Source organism: Gavia stellata, chromosome 10 (assembly GCF_030936135.1).
Source record: "Gavia stellata isolate bGavSte3 chromosome 10, bGavSte3.hap2, whole genome shotgun sequence".
Lineage (NCBI taxonomy): Eukaryota > Metazoa > Chordata > Aves > Gaviiformes > Gaviidae > Gavia > Gavia stellata.
Window position 1 is genome coordinate 25,239,842 of NC_082603.1, and position 19,665 is coordinate 25,259,506.

General features: G+C 45.4%; 1 protein-coding gene across 1 annotated transcript in view; it reads right to left on the reverse strand.

Annotated features, from left to right (window-relative positions):
- EIF2B3 (eukaryotic translation initiation factor 2B subunit gamma) overlaps window positions 1-19,665 on the reverse strand; it is a 104,375-nt gene continuing 84,710 nt past the window's right edge. Inside the window, exons 11-12 of the mRNA XM_059822030.1 lie at window positions 11,839-11,942; window positions 1-217 (exon numbers count right to left, since the gene is read on the reverse strand). Coding sequence (XP_059678013.1) covers window positions 165-217; window positions 11,839-11,942 — 157 coding nt within the window. The 3' untranslated portion in view covers window positions 1-164. The remainder of the gene's footprint in view (window positions 218-11,838; window positions 11,943-19,665) is intronic.

A 19,665-nucleotide genomic window follows, 5' to 3' on the forward strand; every position in this document is an offset into this window, starting at 1 on the left:
TCTGTAAATACTTCTTTATTAAGACATAAATATAAAGCTGAACAGGAAAGGAGCAATGACAGGGTAAACTGTGCCAGTACTGATCCGTACGGATGATCTTACGATGCTTGAACATCTGGTTCTGCTGCTGGCTTCCATAAAATCATCTTTAAAACCTACTTGGGTTATATCTCCATCAGCTGTTCGGTGCCCACAATGACTTCATTAACATGTTTGGCTGAAAAGAGAGAGGGAGGAAAAGAAGAGGAATTGAGTTTTACAGCAGCATTTCAGACCTTGGATTTTTCAAATCTGCAACTTTAAAACAAATGAGAAAAGCAGATTCTGGGGAACTCGAACAGGGATTTGCTGCCTTTCTTTGGACTCCAGCATCTCTCTGATAGTATCCCACACACATGGCAAAAGCCTAAACAACTGACAAAACATCAGGAGGTTTCTCTAATGAGAGTTTTCACATGTATGTGTCACTACTAAACAAGAGAGGCCCGACGGAAATCACAGCTGCTGCTGACAGGTGCACACCTAGGTCGAGGCAAAGAACCATCGACATCCAACACGGAGATATGACATAAAATTAAAGATCAATAATCCACCCTGGCCCTGAAGTGCGCTGTGTGCCCTCAAACTGCAAGGAGACTGGGGAGGAGAGGGGCTGCTCAGTGTCGGGAGGCCATGACCGAGGCAGCGTGAGATCCTCTCAGGAATCCCAACTCAATGCTGGCAGCTTAAAAAAAAAAAAAGGGCTTTTTTTTTTTTGTAATTTAAACCTGAATTCTCCCTCCTGGATTCAAAAAATCTGGATGGAGCCTTTCCAAAAGTATCCGTGTGAAGGAAGGTCTCTGAGCACAGTTAATCGTCTCTGAGGGTAACGGTGGATGGCACACCTCAGACTCCTGTGGAGCAAATTTGTTGGAGGTGCAATTTCTACAAGGTCGCTCCTTTGCCTGTTCCCAGGAGCTCTGCACAGCCCCAGTGGACACATTAATGTGCCAGTCCCTGCCCCAGCACTGTTAATGCACTGTACTGAAAGAGCCTTCCCTTTAAAATGCAAAAGCAGCTTGTCAGGGAAGGACTGCAAATAAGGGATCTAAAGCCAAAATAATAAAAACGCGCAACTGAAAGCCTAGTGCCTAAAAACCCCAAGCATGTGGCCTTAGAGTGTGACACAAAGCTGGTGTGCTCGAAGTGGGTGTCCTCAGGGTTCCGTGGGGGGAGGTGGTGAATCTAAATTGCTCTCTGGGAGCTGGACACCTACTCAGGTGGAGCTCAGGTGGTTTGACCCATGCCCCTAGGCTCTCCATCTCTCCTTCTGCACATTAGGAATAACAATCAGGTCTGGAGCCTGGGAAAAAGCATCAAGGCATGTGAGATGCTGGGATGCACTGATGGAGGCTGTGTTGTCTCCCACACCTCACACAGCAGTGGGGGATGGATAGCCAAGGATGAGGGAAATAAGGAGTTGTGTTTTATTTACCCACCTAAAACTCCTCCCCTCAGGGGAGTGGATTTTGCAAGACTGCTGCAAAACAACAAACATACCACCTTTGGCTAAATGAAGAAATTCCTGGCAATCCCCAAACTGGCAGGGCCAACACGATGCTTCTCTTGGTTTAAAATTCAAGACATTACCTTTGCACCATGCAAACCATTGCTCCAGAAAAGGTTTGATCAAAAACTGCTCTGTAAACTTCAAGGCGTTTTGGACTATGGCAAGATAATTTCCCACTACAACCCCAACCCCACAATCATATGAATGCTGCTGTCCCTCAGCCTGGGGGACAGAGTTGGGTTAACCACATGACTGCCTTTCAGAGACTCTTCGTGTAGGCAAAAATAAGGAGATCAAGGAGCTGCTTCTCACCTTCAGCATCAGATTGAGTAATTTAGTTCTTTGCTCAGGGTATTTAGTGACAACTGATAATTAATCCTGGAGGCTCATGCTAACATCTTGGAGCTCGAAGTCGGAATGTGGAGCCCAATCTACAGCACTTTGGGCAGGACAAGCAGAGGTGGATGCAGTGCTCAGGAAAATGAGGGACTGTCTGTGCAACTGCCAGGTGCAAGCGTGATGTAGGTAGCACCACACAACCTCTCCAGCACAGCTCTGCCAATAGCCCCAAGTCCAGCCTTCAGCGCCTCTCTCCTCCCGTCCTGGACCCCACACAGCTTTGCCAAGGTACCTCAAATCCAACCTGCAGCACTTCTTGCTATAACATTCCTCACCCCCAACAATTTTCCCAATATATCTCAAACAGGCCCTGTAGCAACTCCTGTGACTCCATTCCTGAACCTCCTCCAAGCAGACTACCTATCATGTTGATTTCTGTGATGTGAATAAGACCCTGGCTACCATCCAGCGAGAGTAATTACGTTATGCCTCTGCAGATTAAACATGCCTTCATCTAGGCTTATAAAGAGCCATATCAATTTATGGTTCTATATATAGGTTATCTGTAGCAATACTTTTTAATAAGGAACTTCTTGCTTCATTTCAGACAGCATCCTGCACTGTCCTAAACGTGCACAGCTGGGACGGGTCCTGTCACATACTTTATTGCAGAGGTGGTACCAACTATTTGTATTTTGCACTGACATGCTTGTAGTCACCTTATGATATCTTGCATTTTACACCTGATGAGTTCAAATGCTTTTCGAGAGTGGGCAAATAGGAGCATTCCCATTTTATAGATGGGAAAACTGAGGCAGCAGCAAGTTGAGGGAGTTTAAGTAGCCAAAGCCACACAGGAAATCAGAGCATGCGTTCCCTCATCTCCCATCTGCCTGTTTCATCTCCTCCTTGATCCGTGTCGCCTGTATTCCCCGAAATGGGCACACACAGCCTGACTGGTATGTCACTGCTACCTCGGAGACTCACATGAAATCACCCAACTCATTTCTCCTTGTACAGGCTAAAAGAAAACACATGAATGTGCCTGCCTCAAATCCGCAAGAAAGTTTTTAAGTGATAAAGGAATGGTTTTGCTAGAAACAAAGCCTGATTCCGCACCCCCAGGGGATGCGATAGGCAGATAAGGATTCACCCCACTTCCCTCTTCCCTTCCCAAAGCCCTCCTTGTGGAGGGAAGAGAATTCAGACTCCACTGCGTGTGCCAAAGAACCGAGCTGTGGATAGTGTTTCATTATCAGCCGGGGCTGCCAGTTGCCAGTGGCTCTGGCTGGTACCAGCAAGCTCAGTTCATGCAGAAACTCTGCCTGAAACTCTGGGGGAGGAGGGAGAAGTACCTCACATGCTTAGCTGTTCAGCTCCCTTCTCCTTCCCCAGCTCCCCATTAGGGATTTCTTACCAGGCTGCCTTTTATCTGACACTGGCAGGGTTACAGATGCATTCAGCTCACAGAGAAAGAAGAAGGATTAGAGAAAGGACTTTCAGAAAGTCTGAGTTGGACTCTGCAACCTTAAATCATGTTCAACTAGATCTTCTCAGATTGGGAGCATCTGGTGCTAAGCAAATCCAGAGCTGATCAACACATTCAACCTCCTGATTAGCACTTTGCTTCAACTTGCTGACGCAGCCCAGCCTGAAGTCAGCCTGGGTGCTTGAACCGAATGTCCACGGAGATATTACTGAGTGCAAATCAAAAACCTGTCATTCATTATATATGCGTTCCCGCTTTGGAAGACATTTGTTTACACATACTGTACACTAGCCCCTTAAAAACATACGCACAAGACAAGAAGAGCTAGAGAGCTGGGGAGCAGCGCAGCTTTTGGTGCTTGGCTAAAAACAAATTGTAATGCAAATAAACAGAGGGACGGAAATGACTGCGCAGCCCAGCACAAACCCCACCAGCGGGCTGGGGGCCGGGGACCCAGCACTCCCCAGCCTTCCTGGCAGGTTCCTGCCAAGCTGCTTACAGAAAGGGGATGCCGGAGCATTCCTCTAAAAGCCATGTGAAAGCATCTCCTTGTTGTTTGCTCAATTAGCCCCAGACAGATTGCTGCTGCTGCTGCTGGTGGCAACGCTGGGTTGTAAAGGAGGAGGGGAAGGAGGGGAAAGGGAGGAAAAAAAAAAAAGAGAGAGGAAAAAAAAAAAGGTTAGGGCCTAGGCCCAGGACCACCACGAAGTTCCAGCCCTCAGGGGCTCCAGAAAACGTTCAGTTTACTCACTCAATTACATACACTGTTTTATAAACCCTTTAAAATAAAATAGAAAACAGTCCCTGGCACAGAATTACTGCTCTATTATACAGCAGTGATGAAAGCCACTGCTGTGTATTTGCTCTCTTTAAAGCAAGAGATAGTTTAACTTAAAAAACTAGGCGGGGGGGAGGGGTAGCTGCAGAAACGAATGCACGAAAACACGCTGTGGGTGGTTCCTACCACATTCACCCAGGACAGAAAGGATCAGAGAGTGGGAGAGAAGAGCAACTTGTCTCTGCAGTGATGGTTGGCCCTGGAAAAGCAGCCAGGTTGGGGGGGAGAGGAACTAAAGGGGCTTAAGGGGATGGGAAGCAGCTGAAGCTTGACTTTGGGAGGCTGGAGGGTGTTTTAAATTACATGTAGAGATAAAGAAGGGAAGCAGGTGATGGGGGCTGATTTGTTTGTGTTTACAGAGCAGTGGGGCTTTCCAGTCAAGGCCTGCTCTCTTGCCAGCCACGCTTTACTTACGCGATCACTAGAGATCAGAGGTGACCATGCTGTGGCCCCAAAGGCCAGGAGTGTCTCCCAGATTTCTCCCAAGCGCGGCATCAGCCTCGCTGTGCAGCCATCAGCCAAGCCCACAGGTCTCCAGCAGCAGTGCTCCCCATGAGCTGGGTGCCTCCGTTGCTCCCAGGGGTGGGATGTGCAACTCTCCCCAGGGGCATTGGGAATGGGGCTGGCAGTAGCTTCAGGCAGGTCAGCTCTGACCCACAGCTGGGGCCTCCAGCCCAGAACGGGCAAGCAGTCGAGATGTCACTCCTGCTTCACACCCACCCTGAGCACAGTGCTGGTGCTCACCTGGTTCAGCTGAGGCTTTTCTCATAGTCCAACCAGTATTAACCCATTTGCCCTCAAAGCCATCCGGGGAATAGATGTGTCTTGGGAGTGTAAAAGTAAAGGCAACACTGAATTCAGTGCCTGAAGAGGGATGAATTTACTGTGGCTTGGAGTAGATGGATGGGGGAGTGAAGGAACTGGAAAGAGAGGTGTATGGGAAAGTGATCAGTCAGGGTCTTAGGAGAAAAGTCAAGGGAAAAGGAGACCAAGAGCTGTGGACGTGCCTAAGATAGCAAGCTCCTTGGGGAGGGGGACACACTTGGAGTCCTAGTATTGGGGCAGAGTCCTAGCAAAGTGTTTAAGAAAGGGACTGGATTGTACCGATCAATGTGCTCCCATGGGGTACCACCACCTCACAGCAAACACGAGCAGGGATCTCAGAAACGTCACTCTGAAAGACACTTCCTGCTAAGGTGGCGGAGATGCCATATTTGCCTGGACACTGCTGCCTGCTGCGCCGGATGCAAGTAGTGGTCCCTTTCCTTTCTCAGCATTCATTGGGGTGTTCTTCCTGGCTCTTTCATGTGGCTGAGCTCTAGCAGAGCACAAGTGGTTATTTTCTCTGCGTGGAGCATGTAAAAATATTTCCACAAGGTTACGAACTGCTGCCTTATGGGTAGACTTCACAATCAACATGCTGCGAATGTGGCAGCTCGTTTAACCCGCTCACTCAGGAAGCCTGAACTTTCCCAGCTGGGAATGACAGTATGCACAAGTGTCACAGTCCCCAGTGGCAGAGGGGAGGACAAAGCGTCGCTGGATGGATATTCTAGGGAAGTTTTATGCCACTGCTGAGGTCAGAACTCATAAACCATTTTTATACAACTTGGAAAAGGAGCTTATTAGGATCAGCTAGAAATGTAGTCACTGCATAGTCACTGAAACAAAAATAACAACTATTTAAGAGATGCCTGTTTTAACTGTATCTTTGTCAGGGACACTCAGTAGTTAAACTACTTCAGGGAACAAATCATACGGACTTCTCAGTTTGGCTATGAATTTACACCATCCCTACATCATCTCCAGCTCATCTTGCACCCCAGTGCATAGTATACATGTGGGCACTGTTTAGTCTGTGTCTGTTCTTCATGAGCTTTCGTAACTCCCATCTGCACTGCAGCATGCTTTCTGATCCTGACCTTGTGTCTTGCTAAGTGTTTTTGGTTCCTGAAGACTTCACCAGGAGGTACTCAGTGTCTTGCAAGAGCAGATGCTCGCTCCTACTTGAATGCAGGGAGAGCATCAGAAAGTCCCTCAGTTCCTTCCTGTCCCTATCCTGCTAAATCTTGGCTGGGGCGAAGCATCCTTACAAGCAATCACCCATTCATATGTGGAGGTTTCATAAACTGTACCTGCTTTCAGGGGATGACAGTAGAGAAAAATGTGCTCTTTGGCCCTCATTAAAATAAAACAATCTTACTCTGTTTCATTGAGAAGTCCTAGGACTCCAAGCTTGGAACAGGACTTGGAAAATGATCGGAAACAGGAGCCAGTCCTTACTGGATATGTGCCTTTTTCTGTTCTTGTGAGAAACCACACAGTTTTGGCTACGTGATAAGCCTCTGGAAAAAAAATCTCAGTTTGCACATGTTCTCAGGAGGGCAGCTAAAAGCTCCAGAGACTCTGTCTGCAGTGAGCACTCTTGATGATGGAAGCACAGGAGGAAGGCAGGGCTTCCCCCACGCTTGTACGCCTGCTCTATGGACCAGTGCAGCACTCAGCACAGAACCGCTTCCCTCCTGCGCCCAGAATGATCCTACCTGGGCACAACAGCAGTACGGAAAGGGATGCAGTGTGACTCAAAGCAGTCAGGGGGTGAGTGCCAGATGGGAAATGGAGCATGGGACTGTTAGGCAAGGGGACTGGAAATAGCAGCTACGGTCAGAGCAGAGGAGGAGTCAGGTGGGTGTCTGGGAATAACCAAGTAAGAGAGAGAAACAAGAACCTCCATGGGACAAAGACTAGAGGAAAAAACAAAGAGAAGGCTGGCAATGGGATGAGACTGGTCCTGGGACAAAGCCATAGCAGGGAGTTGTGAAGCAGGAGCCAGGACCGGGTAGGACACAGGTGATGTAGTTGGGGCCCAATGGCCGATGCTGGTGGCAGGAGCAGTAACGCCTACAGTAACTAGAGCCTTCTCCTCCCAGCACCAGGAGTGGATCTCAGGGCTGCTGACACCCATGGGCATCTGTGAAACCTCCTGGCAAAGAGTTTCTCTTGTCCCATTGCAGATCCAGCTCCCTTTAAGGAAGATGACCCACTACTATCAGTTCCCATCAGCTGAAGCAGCAGAAAGCTGTACAATGGAGTTCAAGTTTCTGACACCGCTAATGATCCATGCAAGGCCCAACATCACGCTGTATAATAAAACTGGGGTTTTTTCAGTGGACTGAACCTGCCCTCACAACATTTACAAAGAAAATGCTAAGGCTAAAATGTCAAGTCTGTATAGAGAGGAAATGCCACAAGTAACATGCAACTTCAGCACTTAAGCTGGCCAGTCCAGATGAATGGGCACATGATCAGAATCTCCCTGTCTCTCAGGTCTCTGTAAAATAGGAGGAAAAACCAACCATTTTCATACTGAGGAGACAAAAATGAGGTTGTTAACAGTTGTGAAGCATTAAGATGACAAATGTTGCAGAAAAGCCATAGAAAGGAAGGATCTTGTCTCTTGCATAGCGTACAGTAATTAAGGTTTCAGACACAAACACAGAAAAATGAGGCATTTGGAAAACCCCCGCATTCAGCAAGCACTACTCATTTTGGGTGTTGACTGTGTCAGGGCACCAAGGAAAATAAAAATATATGGTGCCATAAAAACTGCACAGGAACAAGCACAATGAAGTCCTAGCCTACAGCCTGGTCACAGAGATAATGCTACTACCTAGTATTTACCAGGATACCAAGCTAAGATTACATCAGCATCCTGGCCGCTGGTATTTTTTCCCTTTCTGAACATATGCTTTGCGGCAACAACACTGCTGTAATGCACTTTTTGGGTGTGCAATGACTCAAGCTGTCCCCAAACAACACTGGCTCCTTAATATCCAATGCACATAAAATATTCCTGCCTCAATGACAACAGAGATGAAGGTGACGGATACAAGGGTGAGTTTTGTGTCAATTTTGCTAGTTCTATCCTATGTGTGTGTCTTTACCATCTCTGTTCTTGGTGTTGCTTTAAAGAAAGGTTAGGCCACTTTACTGTATATGCCTCGTCCTGGCTAACCTATACCAGATGTATAACATACTCCCTGCTGAATCTGGCCTAGAGACTCCTTTGGGAACTGAACCCACTGACTGTAGGGCTCATCTGACTCCTCGACTGGCCCATCACCAGCACTCCCTCTCTCTAGTCCTACTTCAATGAGTGCATGGTGCTCTTGAGCTCCTCTTTAAAAATAGGTTCATCAAAAAGGCTGGAGCATGATCCTAATAACTGTCTTCCAAACAGTGATTGAATGCTCTGTGCAATTAAGTTCTTTCAGAATTGCTGCCTGCCATTTCCTATCCCTTTAATAATTACCTCCTTTTTCTTAGGTACCAACATGTTTTTCAAACTGCTACCTGCGTGAGGTAGCTTTCACAAAGCCCATCTGTTAATTCTCTGCTAGCAAATTCCTTACATTGACGTATCAAAGAGGAAGGAAAGTGGATGCTTCCTAAACATGGTAATAAAAGCAGTAGGAAGAGAATAGTATGGCTCTCAGGAAGCATGGCTTGCAGATCCAGAAGTTTAATAAAACTCCATACCTTGACTTTAACAGAGGCACATAAAAGTACCACCTCTGACCAGTGCTGTGACAGGGCTGAAGTCAACGCAGGAATGGGACGTCGCTGGTGACAGTTACCGGGCCCCTCTGTGTGTCTAACTTTCTTTTCAGGTTGAAAGTAACAGGCTGCATCTGATCTACCCCAGTAAGCAGGGTTGCAGTGCTCCCTTGATTTAGGTGTCCAGAGCTTTGCCAAGCCCATTATTAAGTGATGAGGTCTCCCACCATGTCCCCAGGGAGATTATCCCACAGCCTACCAGACCACATCGTTAGGAAAACGTTCCAGATAGCCAACCTAAATTGTGTTTAATTCAATCCCATTACTCCCAGCTGTACCATTTAGACCACCCTAAATATGCCCATATTCTTCCGCAGAAGGAAAAGGATGAGAGCTGGTTTGAGTTACGTTTGCCTATCATTTGTGGTAGCTGTTCTCCTGCCATCCTCCTTGCATGGGACTGGAGTTCATTTTATGAAAGGAGGTCAGTGCACCACTGGCTCAAAGAGCTCTTGTACCTCAAGCCGCCTGGGCAGCATGGCCAGGACTCACACGGCAGAGCAGGGAGCACACAACCAGTTCTGCAGCAAAGTCAACTGTGGGATTTGCGTGGGGCTGTGTAGGATGATTCAGGGATATTTCTACCTTTGATGAATCCTGGCTGATGCTTTGGAATAAGGGACTGCTGTATTTTTATTTTTTTAATGTTTCTGGGAAGGTGTATGCAGCTTTGCTGAGGAGATTTCTAACATGTAACTCCCAGACTAGGGTCAGCAGCCAGCTGCTACCGCTTACGTCTGCTGAAGTGTGATCAGCTTGCAACAAAAGGTGGCTCCAACCCAAGAGAACTAGTTTTTTTCTAACCTGGCCATGGAGGCTCAAGTTTGAAGAAGGAAAAGTTACCAAACAGAACAACACAGCCAAAGTCTTGATGAAAGGGGGAATATGGAAACAGACTTACAGAGCCACACCAAAAGCTTGGCACAAGATACAGGAAGTCTTGGGCAGGGGAAAGGAAGTCATGGCATGCTTTCACAGTGAAAAAGAGAGGGCCCAGTTTACGATGGGACCAGCCAGGGTCAGCAGAGACACGCTGGGCTGGAAAGACTCCACAGTTCAGGAAGTAAGTCATGAACTTCGCAGACAGATCCCAGACCACCGAGGAGAACCTGACCCCCAGCCCGAAGAAATTCCAGAATGGTTAGGAAACTGAGGCAGGGAAATGAACTGTGGCTTTATTATTTTTTCTTGCTCAGCATAATGGTGTATTCATAATCTACCTGAATGTGTCTGCTAATGTCAATCATACGTTTCTGAACAGTTTAACTAGAGGACCCACAGACTCATTAAGAAGTGGGTTTAAGCTTTGGGAGAGGTGAGCAGTAGACTCTACAAGAATAGGCAAATGAACTGTGGGTTACAGCTCCATTACTCTCCCCGCAAATACATCTACAGACCCTGAAAAATATTCAGACAAGGATGACAAGGACAACCAAGGAAGAATGATTTCCATACTAAAATCAACCAGACTAGGATCTGCACCCTGGAAGAGACTACTGAAGCAGATGTGAGCGAGGTCAAAGGGTGGCATTTTTGTTTGATGTAATCTACTAAAGAAATCAAACATATCCCTATTTCCTAAAATATTAGCTAAATCTACACCCTGTCTCCTCATAGTTCACGTGGCAGGTTAACAACCTGATTCAGCTCTCCTAGTGATTCATGCAGACGTGTAGATGTGGCACTTAGGGACATGGTTTAGTGGTGGACTTGGCAGTGTTAGGTTTACGGTTGGACTTGATGATCTTGAAGGTCTTTTCCAACCTAAATGATTCTATGATTCTATTCTCAGGGGAGGACACAGATGGAGCATCATGAATAGTGCAAATCTTCAGTGATAGGGGGGCAGTGAACCCTGCAAGGGCCACTGATTCAGACTGATGTGATGGGCAAAGCCATAAGCAGGCACAGACTCTGGTATACAGGGACCAAGACCACAGTGCACAGAACACTCACTGGGTGTTCCCTACAGTATCTGAGACTTGCAACTGCAAGATCAATATTTTGCTTTCACGAGTCTTTTTTACTTTTAGTTTCAATTTAAAGGAAAATTTGTCACATGCATAGCTGACAATAGGTTACACTATACTACATTAAGTGCAAACCCTGCTCTGTGTCAGGACACTTACAATTGGGAATCCACTCATAGAGACAAAGCCAGCAAACAAATCCTGATCTGACTAAATAACTTCACATGGAGCCTGCAAAGGAACTCACTTTTGTCCTCAGTCCACACCCTAGAGCAGGGATCTGCCAAAACCCAACTATAAATATTCATTAAAAAGCCCTCTGCTTGGGATGCAGTCACTGAGACAGCCATTTCCTGCCCATTATCTCTTAGGGCAGGAAACCAACAGTTCCACTCAGGCGGTTACCACCAAGCCCTCTCCACGCACACTTCCACTGGATGGCTTTTCACCCAGGCGAGTGCCACATAGTTGTAACCTCTCTGAAGCCCCAAAATAGCATTTCATAGCAGTAAAGCAGATCTGAAAGTAGCTGCCCTTGTATTTAGTATTGAGCACAGCAGCTCCTAGTATGATAATTCCACCTGGAGCTTTTGCTTGGAGCAAGGTGAAGGGGAGCAGGCTGACACCGTGGGTTGGTAGAATCTAAAAAGAGAAGGATGTCTGTGTGATCAATAATTTGACTGCATCGCCCCTGACACTGACAGAGATTACTAGTCAAAATAATGGCTCCTTCTGCTGAGGACAACTTCAGGCTGATCTAATTGTGGTCTCTGGGAAAAGACTGTCTCAGCACCCAATCTTCTTCTTTATAACAACAACAGAGCTTTTCTGCCAACTTCAGAGGAGCAAGTCCCTGAACTATTCTTATGCCAAGAAGCTGTACTTTCCATGAAAAACAAATCCTAATATTATAGGACACCACACTGTAGAACAGCCACTGTTCACTGGCACTTCATGAAGAAGCAGGAGTAAAACCTCGAGGAAGAAATTCTGAAAATTATTACAAATGCACTGTAAATACAGCTCCTCTACTTACCTTTGGTTTCCAGCCTCTGATCGCTTCCAATCAAGCAGTCTTTGATGTCCACACCCTTCTCTATCACGGCATTATGACAAATAACACTGCCCTGAAGACAGCACCTACAACATAAACACAAAGTAAAGCAAGAAAGGAATTTAAAATGACAGGTACAAAACAAAGGTATCCACCAGACTATCTAATGAGCCTGTGACATGACCTGTAAGTAGGTTCAGTTCTGCTCTTTTCTCAAAAACTCCACTATTGTCCTCCTGATCCTCACACCCAGTTGCTGGAAAAACTGAAACGCCAGCTGTCAGAATGGGTTTGCAAAAAAGGGTTTCCAGTTTTACCTCCTGTTAGAACAGCTTTCCTTTACATTTCCTTAACAGAATAAATACTGCCAGAGGATTTCATAGACAGGACACTGGCCTGGGACTTGGGACCTGGATCAAGTCTCGTATTTTCCACAGACAAGTCTGGGTAACTGCGGGGGTGGCTTTTCTGCTCAGGTCCCCAGTTAAAAAGTGCAGCAGCCCAGTCCTTCCCTGCGAATTTTGGTGAGAAGTTTCATACATTCCAGCTTGTCAGGCACTAAGAAAGGGTAGCAAGAAGGGGCAGATCAATACCTCAGCTGGTTGGCTTTGTTGATGTTACATTCAAACACCCAAACCTCATTACACTGCAGTACTAAACCAACAAAACCCACACTGGACCTGCTCTACCTGCGTTGGACATCTTCACACTCACTTAGCCTTTGACACCACAAAGTCTGAAATGCTACATAGAATGGAACTTTAGCAAAAGTCACCTTCTTCCAAAATGTATTTGAATCTGTGATAACCAGCTTTCAAACCTGCTGCTCTGATTGTCCGGATAGAAGTTCAGAGTTCAAGTGCTGGCTTTGTAACTCCTGTGCTGAGAGACGGCGAGTGAGTTACTGCATTGGTCTGGGCCCTTCCATGCAGTAAAATGGAAGTTATGAATCTTTACTAGTATCCATGATGTGTCCTGAAATGCTGTTCGCTCAGCATCATGAGTAGTGTTAAATGGTACTAAATATAATTTCTTTCAAAAATACAGAGAAAAAATAGCTACGATGCAAATTGTTAGTTTCCTTATTTTCCCATGTGCAAAGACAGGTGGAAGTCATTGAAGGACAACAAATTTGAAGGCACCCAGTATTGTAGACACTTCTTAGCTAAGTCTAACACACATCAAAACCAGCTGATTGGGAGGAAGGTATAAGCGAGATATATAACCCCAGAGAGATGCGGGTAATCTGCTCCCCCATAGTAATCCTACTGTGAACCATGGCATTTCATATCTTCTCCCCAGTATTTCTGCTAATAGTAATTACAACAGTTGCAGATATTCTTGCTATCCTCAGTCGAACAGCTGATCTCAGTCTGAAGTTTTTGGCTTCAGTGACTTTCTGCACAGCGAGTTCCACAGTTTGATGACCTGCAGCCATTCCCCCACCTTGGTCACAGGCATCACCACTACTCATTGCACTAGTGAAACACAGCTGCACTGCACCATCGGGCTGGCTTGTGAACAGAATTGTTACCCTGGAGTCTAAAGTAACAGCACAGAGGGGTTTTGATATCAGATCAGAGTCCTGAGCTTCAATTCCGTATTGAATGGAGAGCTAGCTGGCTGTGGTCCTCAGGGGAAGAGAGAAACATCAATCCTCACTCCAGACTGCTGATCCTAAAATTAATTCCTAGTATTTTCCTGCTCACACATCACTATTATCTAGCATACAGAATTTGCCATTAAAGATATTGCAATTCTGTTGCTTGTGTGAGTCAGAGCAGAAGCCATCTGCCCCACAAAACTAGCATTAATTCTGCAGGAGTAAAAGCAATAAAACCGGACCTCAGCCACGGTGGTTAGCAGTTACGACCCCCCTTGAACAGACTGTCCCCTCTGAACAATTATTCTTTTAACTCACTTAAACTCCCCCTCCTCTGACCTATAAGGAGGCAATATGAGCAATTATGCTACAAGTAACCAGCTCAGGTTGCATTGGCAAGGCTTTTACTAACACGTTAAGATAAAAAGCGGCAAAGATACACAGCAGACCCCCGCCTGCCTTTGCTCTCACACTGTCACGATCTGCTTCCTTTCCAATAGCTTCGTGTGCCCGCGCAGCGGCTCAGGCCGTCATCTTGCGCAACGGCAGTCACTGAGAGCAAGAGCACTCAGCGTTTGCAGCCAGGCTAAGGAATGAATCAGTGGAGGGAGGACTGCCCACTGCTGCCATCCTGACTTGGCTTTCAATAGGACTAGCGAAGGCAATGGGAGAGGTTGCTCATTTCCCACTGAAATGGCTCCCATCCAAAATGCACACTCCAAAATACCTCCTCCTTCATCGCTTTGAGCCAGTCAGATGAGAGCTTTCCCCTGCAAACTTTTAGGTTCCCACCATCTATCACTTCTTCTAAGCACCAGAGCAGCCGTGAGTACACTAACACCTCTCGGCATTATCCTCACGGAGGAGGATATTCCCCAACAGAGAGGAGATTTAAGCTGTCGGTCTGGAGTTCAGGCTGGAGAATACTGGATGTGTGTTCAGAGCCTACTTGGGGATAGTTTTTCAACTCCCAGAGAAAGAATAGCATTGTAACCAAGAAACCGCTGATGACATTAACATCAAAGATAAGGGGGGTTCCTGCCAAACCATTTGTTGGGAGGGACAGGCCAGGGAACCAAGATGAACTTGTCTGTGCCAGGTGCTTGCAAACCAACCCTTCCCCAGTGCCAGGGTAAAACAAAACCCAGGAACTCCACCACCCCAGGAGTTTCTTAAAACTTAAAAACCCAACCAACTGCAGAAGTTTTAAAACCATACTCAGCGCTCAGATTACCCCAATCACACAAACCAGCAGCGAATCCGGCTTTTATTGCTCAAGTGGAACAAAACTTCAAGAGATAAAAACACAATTTGTGGGTGTTCCCTTCACCCGCTGACAGATGTAACACAGCCATTTTGAAACCACTTGTAAATGCCTTTTTTTAAAAAAAAAAGTATGTTATAAAGCCTGCCAAGAGAAGTATTTTGTGTGTTTATTTAATTTTTACTATTTTTTTAAGTTGAAGAGTAAGGAATACACTTTTATTCTCTTACAGGGTAAATATCACATCTCAGGGCTCTCTGCTTTATTCTCCTTCGCTGAGCAGCCACTGCGGTTCCTACCTTGCTTAACAATTAGTTGCTGTTAGTCTTCAAAGGTGCTCCAACAGCATCCAGCTTCATCGACACTGTTGTGTGTGTGCATATGCGCACATTTGATGTACTGCTTTATAATGCAAACCATATTTTTTTTTTTCAAAAATGTAGTATATTTTTAAACTTTTCAGTACGGTGAAAATGGATCTCTTCTGACCTTAAAATCCAAAGAGCATGTTCAAACCCACAAGAGGAACTAATTTGGGGCATTTGATTTATGGCTGAAATTTCAATTTGAATTTGTTTTAAGTGTAATCACAAACTGAAAGTCTGGCAGCTGGGTGTTTTTCAGAAAATAAATAAAAATACTCAGTGTGCGTCTGCATTCTAGAGAGAGCATTTTACAAGCCCAGTCCTGTAGTGGGAACAGATGTAGCTAAGACATTAATTTGTTATACAGGTACAACGTGCGAATGGAAGCATATGAGAGAGAGTGTGCGTGTACGTCTGTGTCTGTGCACGCGTGCATGCGTGTATGTTATGTGCCTGTATCTGAGAGACAGAGAGGCTGACTTTGGGGTGGGTTTTTTTTTTGAAAGTGAGAGAACAAGAGCAAAAGGAGTAGTGGCCAAGGAGGCATGGGGGGATTACAAGGATTTAGGTCTTTAAACTGCAGACCACCTAACAAGATCACTCTGAAATGCCACTAATTTCAGTTAAGGCCACAGACCTCCCTTCCTCTGCCCTCCCTCTCTCCCCCATTGTAAACAACTAATCCCAGCAGAAAACAACAGAGAGCAAAATGTACACACATTCTGCAACATTCCAGGTCCTTCTTTATCTTTTATTTATTTTTCTAAAAGGTCAGCGTATGTATGGAGGGAGGGGGGGAGGGGAAGAAAGCCAAAAAACCTCAAGTCCATCTCTTGTGTGGGCTTGAAGGAAGCTGGGAGAAAGCAAAGTCCAAGAGCATACAATATGGAGCTTTTATAGCACAGCAATTCCTGGACTCCGCTTACTTTCCCCTCCCTCTATTTGTGGCAAAGTCACATAGCTTTAAACCAAAGGACAGGGTGGTCGATTACATCTGAAAGAAATGTAAAGAATCGAGAAAGAATTCCATCTCCTGTCGAAATTATAAATAAGGAAGTATTAGTCCCAGAGACAGGCTGATTTACGCAGCCCTGTAACTGCTGACTTTCAGCCTGAGTATCAGTCTATAAATCAAACTCTTAAATCAAGTGTGTCAATTGCTGCAGCACTGCGATACTTAGGAAAGGCAAGGCACCTACCACTGAAAGCAGGAAGACTGCCAGGGGACTGAGGTGCTGTACCCTTCTTAATTTTCTAAAGTGTAAATCTGAGATCAAACATCCTTTGGGGGAATGGGAAATCAAAATACGCAGTGCTCAGCACACCGGGAGCAGGCTGCAGGAGTCCAAGACACAACCCCCTAATTACAGGCTACCCACTGATTATTTAGGACTCTGTGATTAAAGTGATGAACGCTCCTGGGAGAAAGGGGCTTAAGTAACTGAGGTCAAGACCTCAACTGCAGCTCTCGCCCTAGTTGTGCAAGCTTAGGAAGGTATGAATGTCACAGGTTTGCCTTACAGCAAATCTCCTGAAATGCCAATGGAAGTTATCCAGGTCTGCTAGTTTAATCCAATTGTGCCAAAAACCCGACATAATCTCTGTTGGGCAGCAAAGCAAATGAAGTGTCTAAGATGCAACGCTTAAAACTATACACTCACGAGGAAGAAAGAGCCTGGAGCACAAAGCTTAGGACAGCCTGTTGGTAATGCTCCGCCATGCCAAGAAGTCAGGTCTCTTGCTCCTCCAGATGAGCTACAAAATGGAGAGACTGATTCAGGAGTTAAAAGCAAAGGGTGACATGCCTCGGCAGCTACTTTGCTGACTGAGGGGTAACAGCTGTGGATTCCCCTGGGAGCAACATCCCATTCTGCCCTGACCAAGAAGATAACAGCCACAACAGGCACCTTAATAATGCTGAGAGGTGGCAAGGAGGCAGGTAGAGCTCTAAAACCTACCAGCAACCCCTCAAGGAGTCCCCCGTTAGCCAGTGAGTCAGTGGCTGGGACACACGATCACAGGGATGAGGCACACAGACCATGGGAAAACAGGGAAGAGGCAAAAACACTACTAGGAAACTTGAAAATCTGCAATGTTTCCTTCACCAACATGCTTTACACACTAACACATTTTTACACCAACACACTTTTACACACTAACAAGTGAACACAGGGCACTCTGAATCTCACGTTACACACTCAAGTAAATACCACAGACTACAATAGATGCCAGCAGTACGTGCTATAATTTATAGATACATTTCAAAGCAAGCATTCTGAAGTGAATTTGGGCTTTGATCTCCTGTTTTTCCCCTTGGGGGTAACAAAAACATTCTACCAACCCCCCAAATTCTTCACCCGTCTCTGAGGGTGTTTTCGCTAAGGAACTTGTTTCATGTCTCTTTTCTAGCCAAGCTCATCACTGTGGTATGGCTCCTTTACGCTTCTTCCCCACACCCTAAACATTTTGCATTACATATTGCATATACTTGCCAGCACTCGTATTTTCCAGTGAAAGTTCAACTGACCTTAAAGGATTGCCTCAAACCTACGTTAATGTGTTTTATTAAGTGAAACTTAGGCTGCCAGGGGAGGTCGCCTGGAAGGATGTGCCTCACCTCTGAAACTTCAGTTAAATCCAGCTGATCTTGGAACAAACAAATTGGTGGCCTTTTATGTAGCTGCAAGCCTGGTTTTGCACACTTCAGCGAAAGTACGCTGCAAGGAGTTCTACACCAGAAAACCCCACATGCAGGAAAACTGACCTCCCTCCAGATTCTCTATTGCAGAGTGGGAGGGCCGTGTTCTGCATGATTTTGCAGACACTCAGCTGATGCCTGGGAAAAGCTATCGATGTCTATGTGAAGGTAAAAATTGTATGTTCACTCCCACCTCTGGGTTTGCTTTACTTGCTCACTAGCTGGCACAGTAACTAGCACACACAGTAGAAAGACACTTTCTCTGGGGTTTTTCAAGGGCAATTCTGGGTTGAGAGCTGTAGCCCTCCGTAGGACGTTGCTGGTTAAATCAGCTTCCCTATCACATGGGCTAGGTTGACAAGGAAGAAGATTTTTCTATATGTCACCCTTACAAACTGAGCCTGGCTTCTTAGAGCTAAGCTGAACGTGTTCAACCCCATGGTCCCCTAAGGAACTTACAGGCATGATTCTGGCACTATGTGGTAATTTCTTCCTTTTCCATACCCAGGTTGGGGAAGATTTTCAAGAGCACCAGAAGCACTGACACCCAGATTCCCATGAAAACCCAACAGCAATCAGTTGCTCGTGAAAATCTCCATAACCCTCTTCGATTAGACCCATGTGGCTAGCAGGAGGCAGAAGCTTATTTATAGCTCTGAAGTCAGACATAACTCTGACCACCTGAAGAAGCAGATCAGCAGAATGAGAGGAGATGTTTTAAAATGCCACTTTTCAGAGCTGATCTGTGCTTTAAGTTCAACATTTGATGTACAAGATGTTTCAAAAATTGGGAAGAGCTCCCTGGACTGTCAGGGAAACATCTGCATCTGAGATTAAAGAACAGGTGATTTATTTAAGACAGACTGATGTACCAGGAAGCTAGCCAGAAGAAAACTTTTTTTTGAGGAGCTGCTAGTAATAATGATTCAGACATTCACAAGATAACAGGTACTATATGAGAAATATCCTAAATACATTAGGTACAGTAGAATTTTACTTCAGTTGAAAGTAACTGAAAACTAGCCCTACAAGTAGCTCAACGGCTTCCTGTTCGCTGCTTTCTTAGTTTGTCCTCTCTTCTTCAATTTATCTTCCCGAAAGGAAATTCTGCTGGCCAGAGGTTGTCTCTATTCAGTATCTTATACAGCATGTGCATTGAATTAAATAGTAGAATGAAAATTATGGTTCCTGACAAAAATGTTTACAGTTTAAAACCAAGAGGTGTGACAGAAAGGACAGAACATAATTGCTACATAATCAAGAGAAATAAGAGCCCTTTTTACAGGCAAGAACTATACCTAGCTTTCTTCATACATTCATGTTTATCCATATCCATGATATACTTTATCCATATATACACTTTATCCATATATTTAAGCTAAGCATGTGCTTCTTCTGAATCAAGTTCTCACTTTTCACATGCTTTCTGCGATATCTATTATAAACTCATTCTTCTTTCTAGGGCTAGCATAGGGCAGGGGGGCAACTGGTGTGAGACAAAGTGTCCAGAAGACAACAACCATCTTAAAAAATGGTTCAAGATACACAATGTTTGGGAATCCCCACATAAGCAAATCTTTATTTCCAGCTTTGCAAGCTATGGTGCTGGAAACAACTTTATCTCCTCATTCCTTCTCATGAGGGAATGTGCTGTAAAATATATTTTACAATTTCAACAAATATTGCCTTGGCAATAGGATCATTCCTTTGTACTGCCATTATCGAAGGGGAAAAAGACTACTTACGCGCTGAACCCATATAAATGCTCAATTCCATCCTGGTTTTAATTAGAACTTTCTTCAAACCGCTGTTTCTACATCAGGTGCTGATTTGGCACTATTGAGGAAACAACCAATAAACTTCACAATCAATCTGCAGT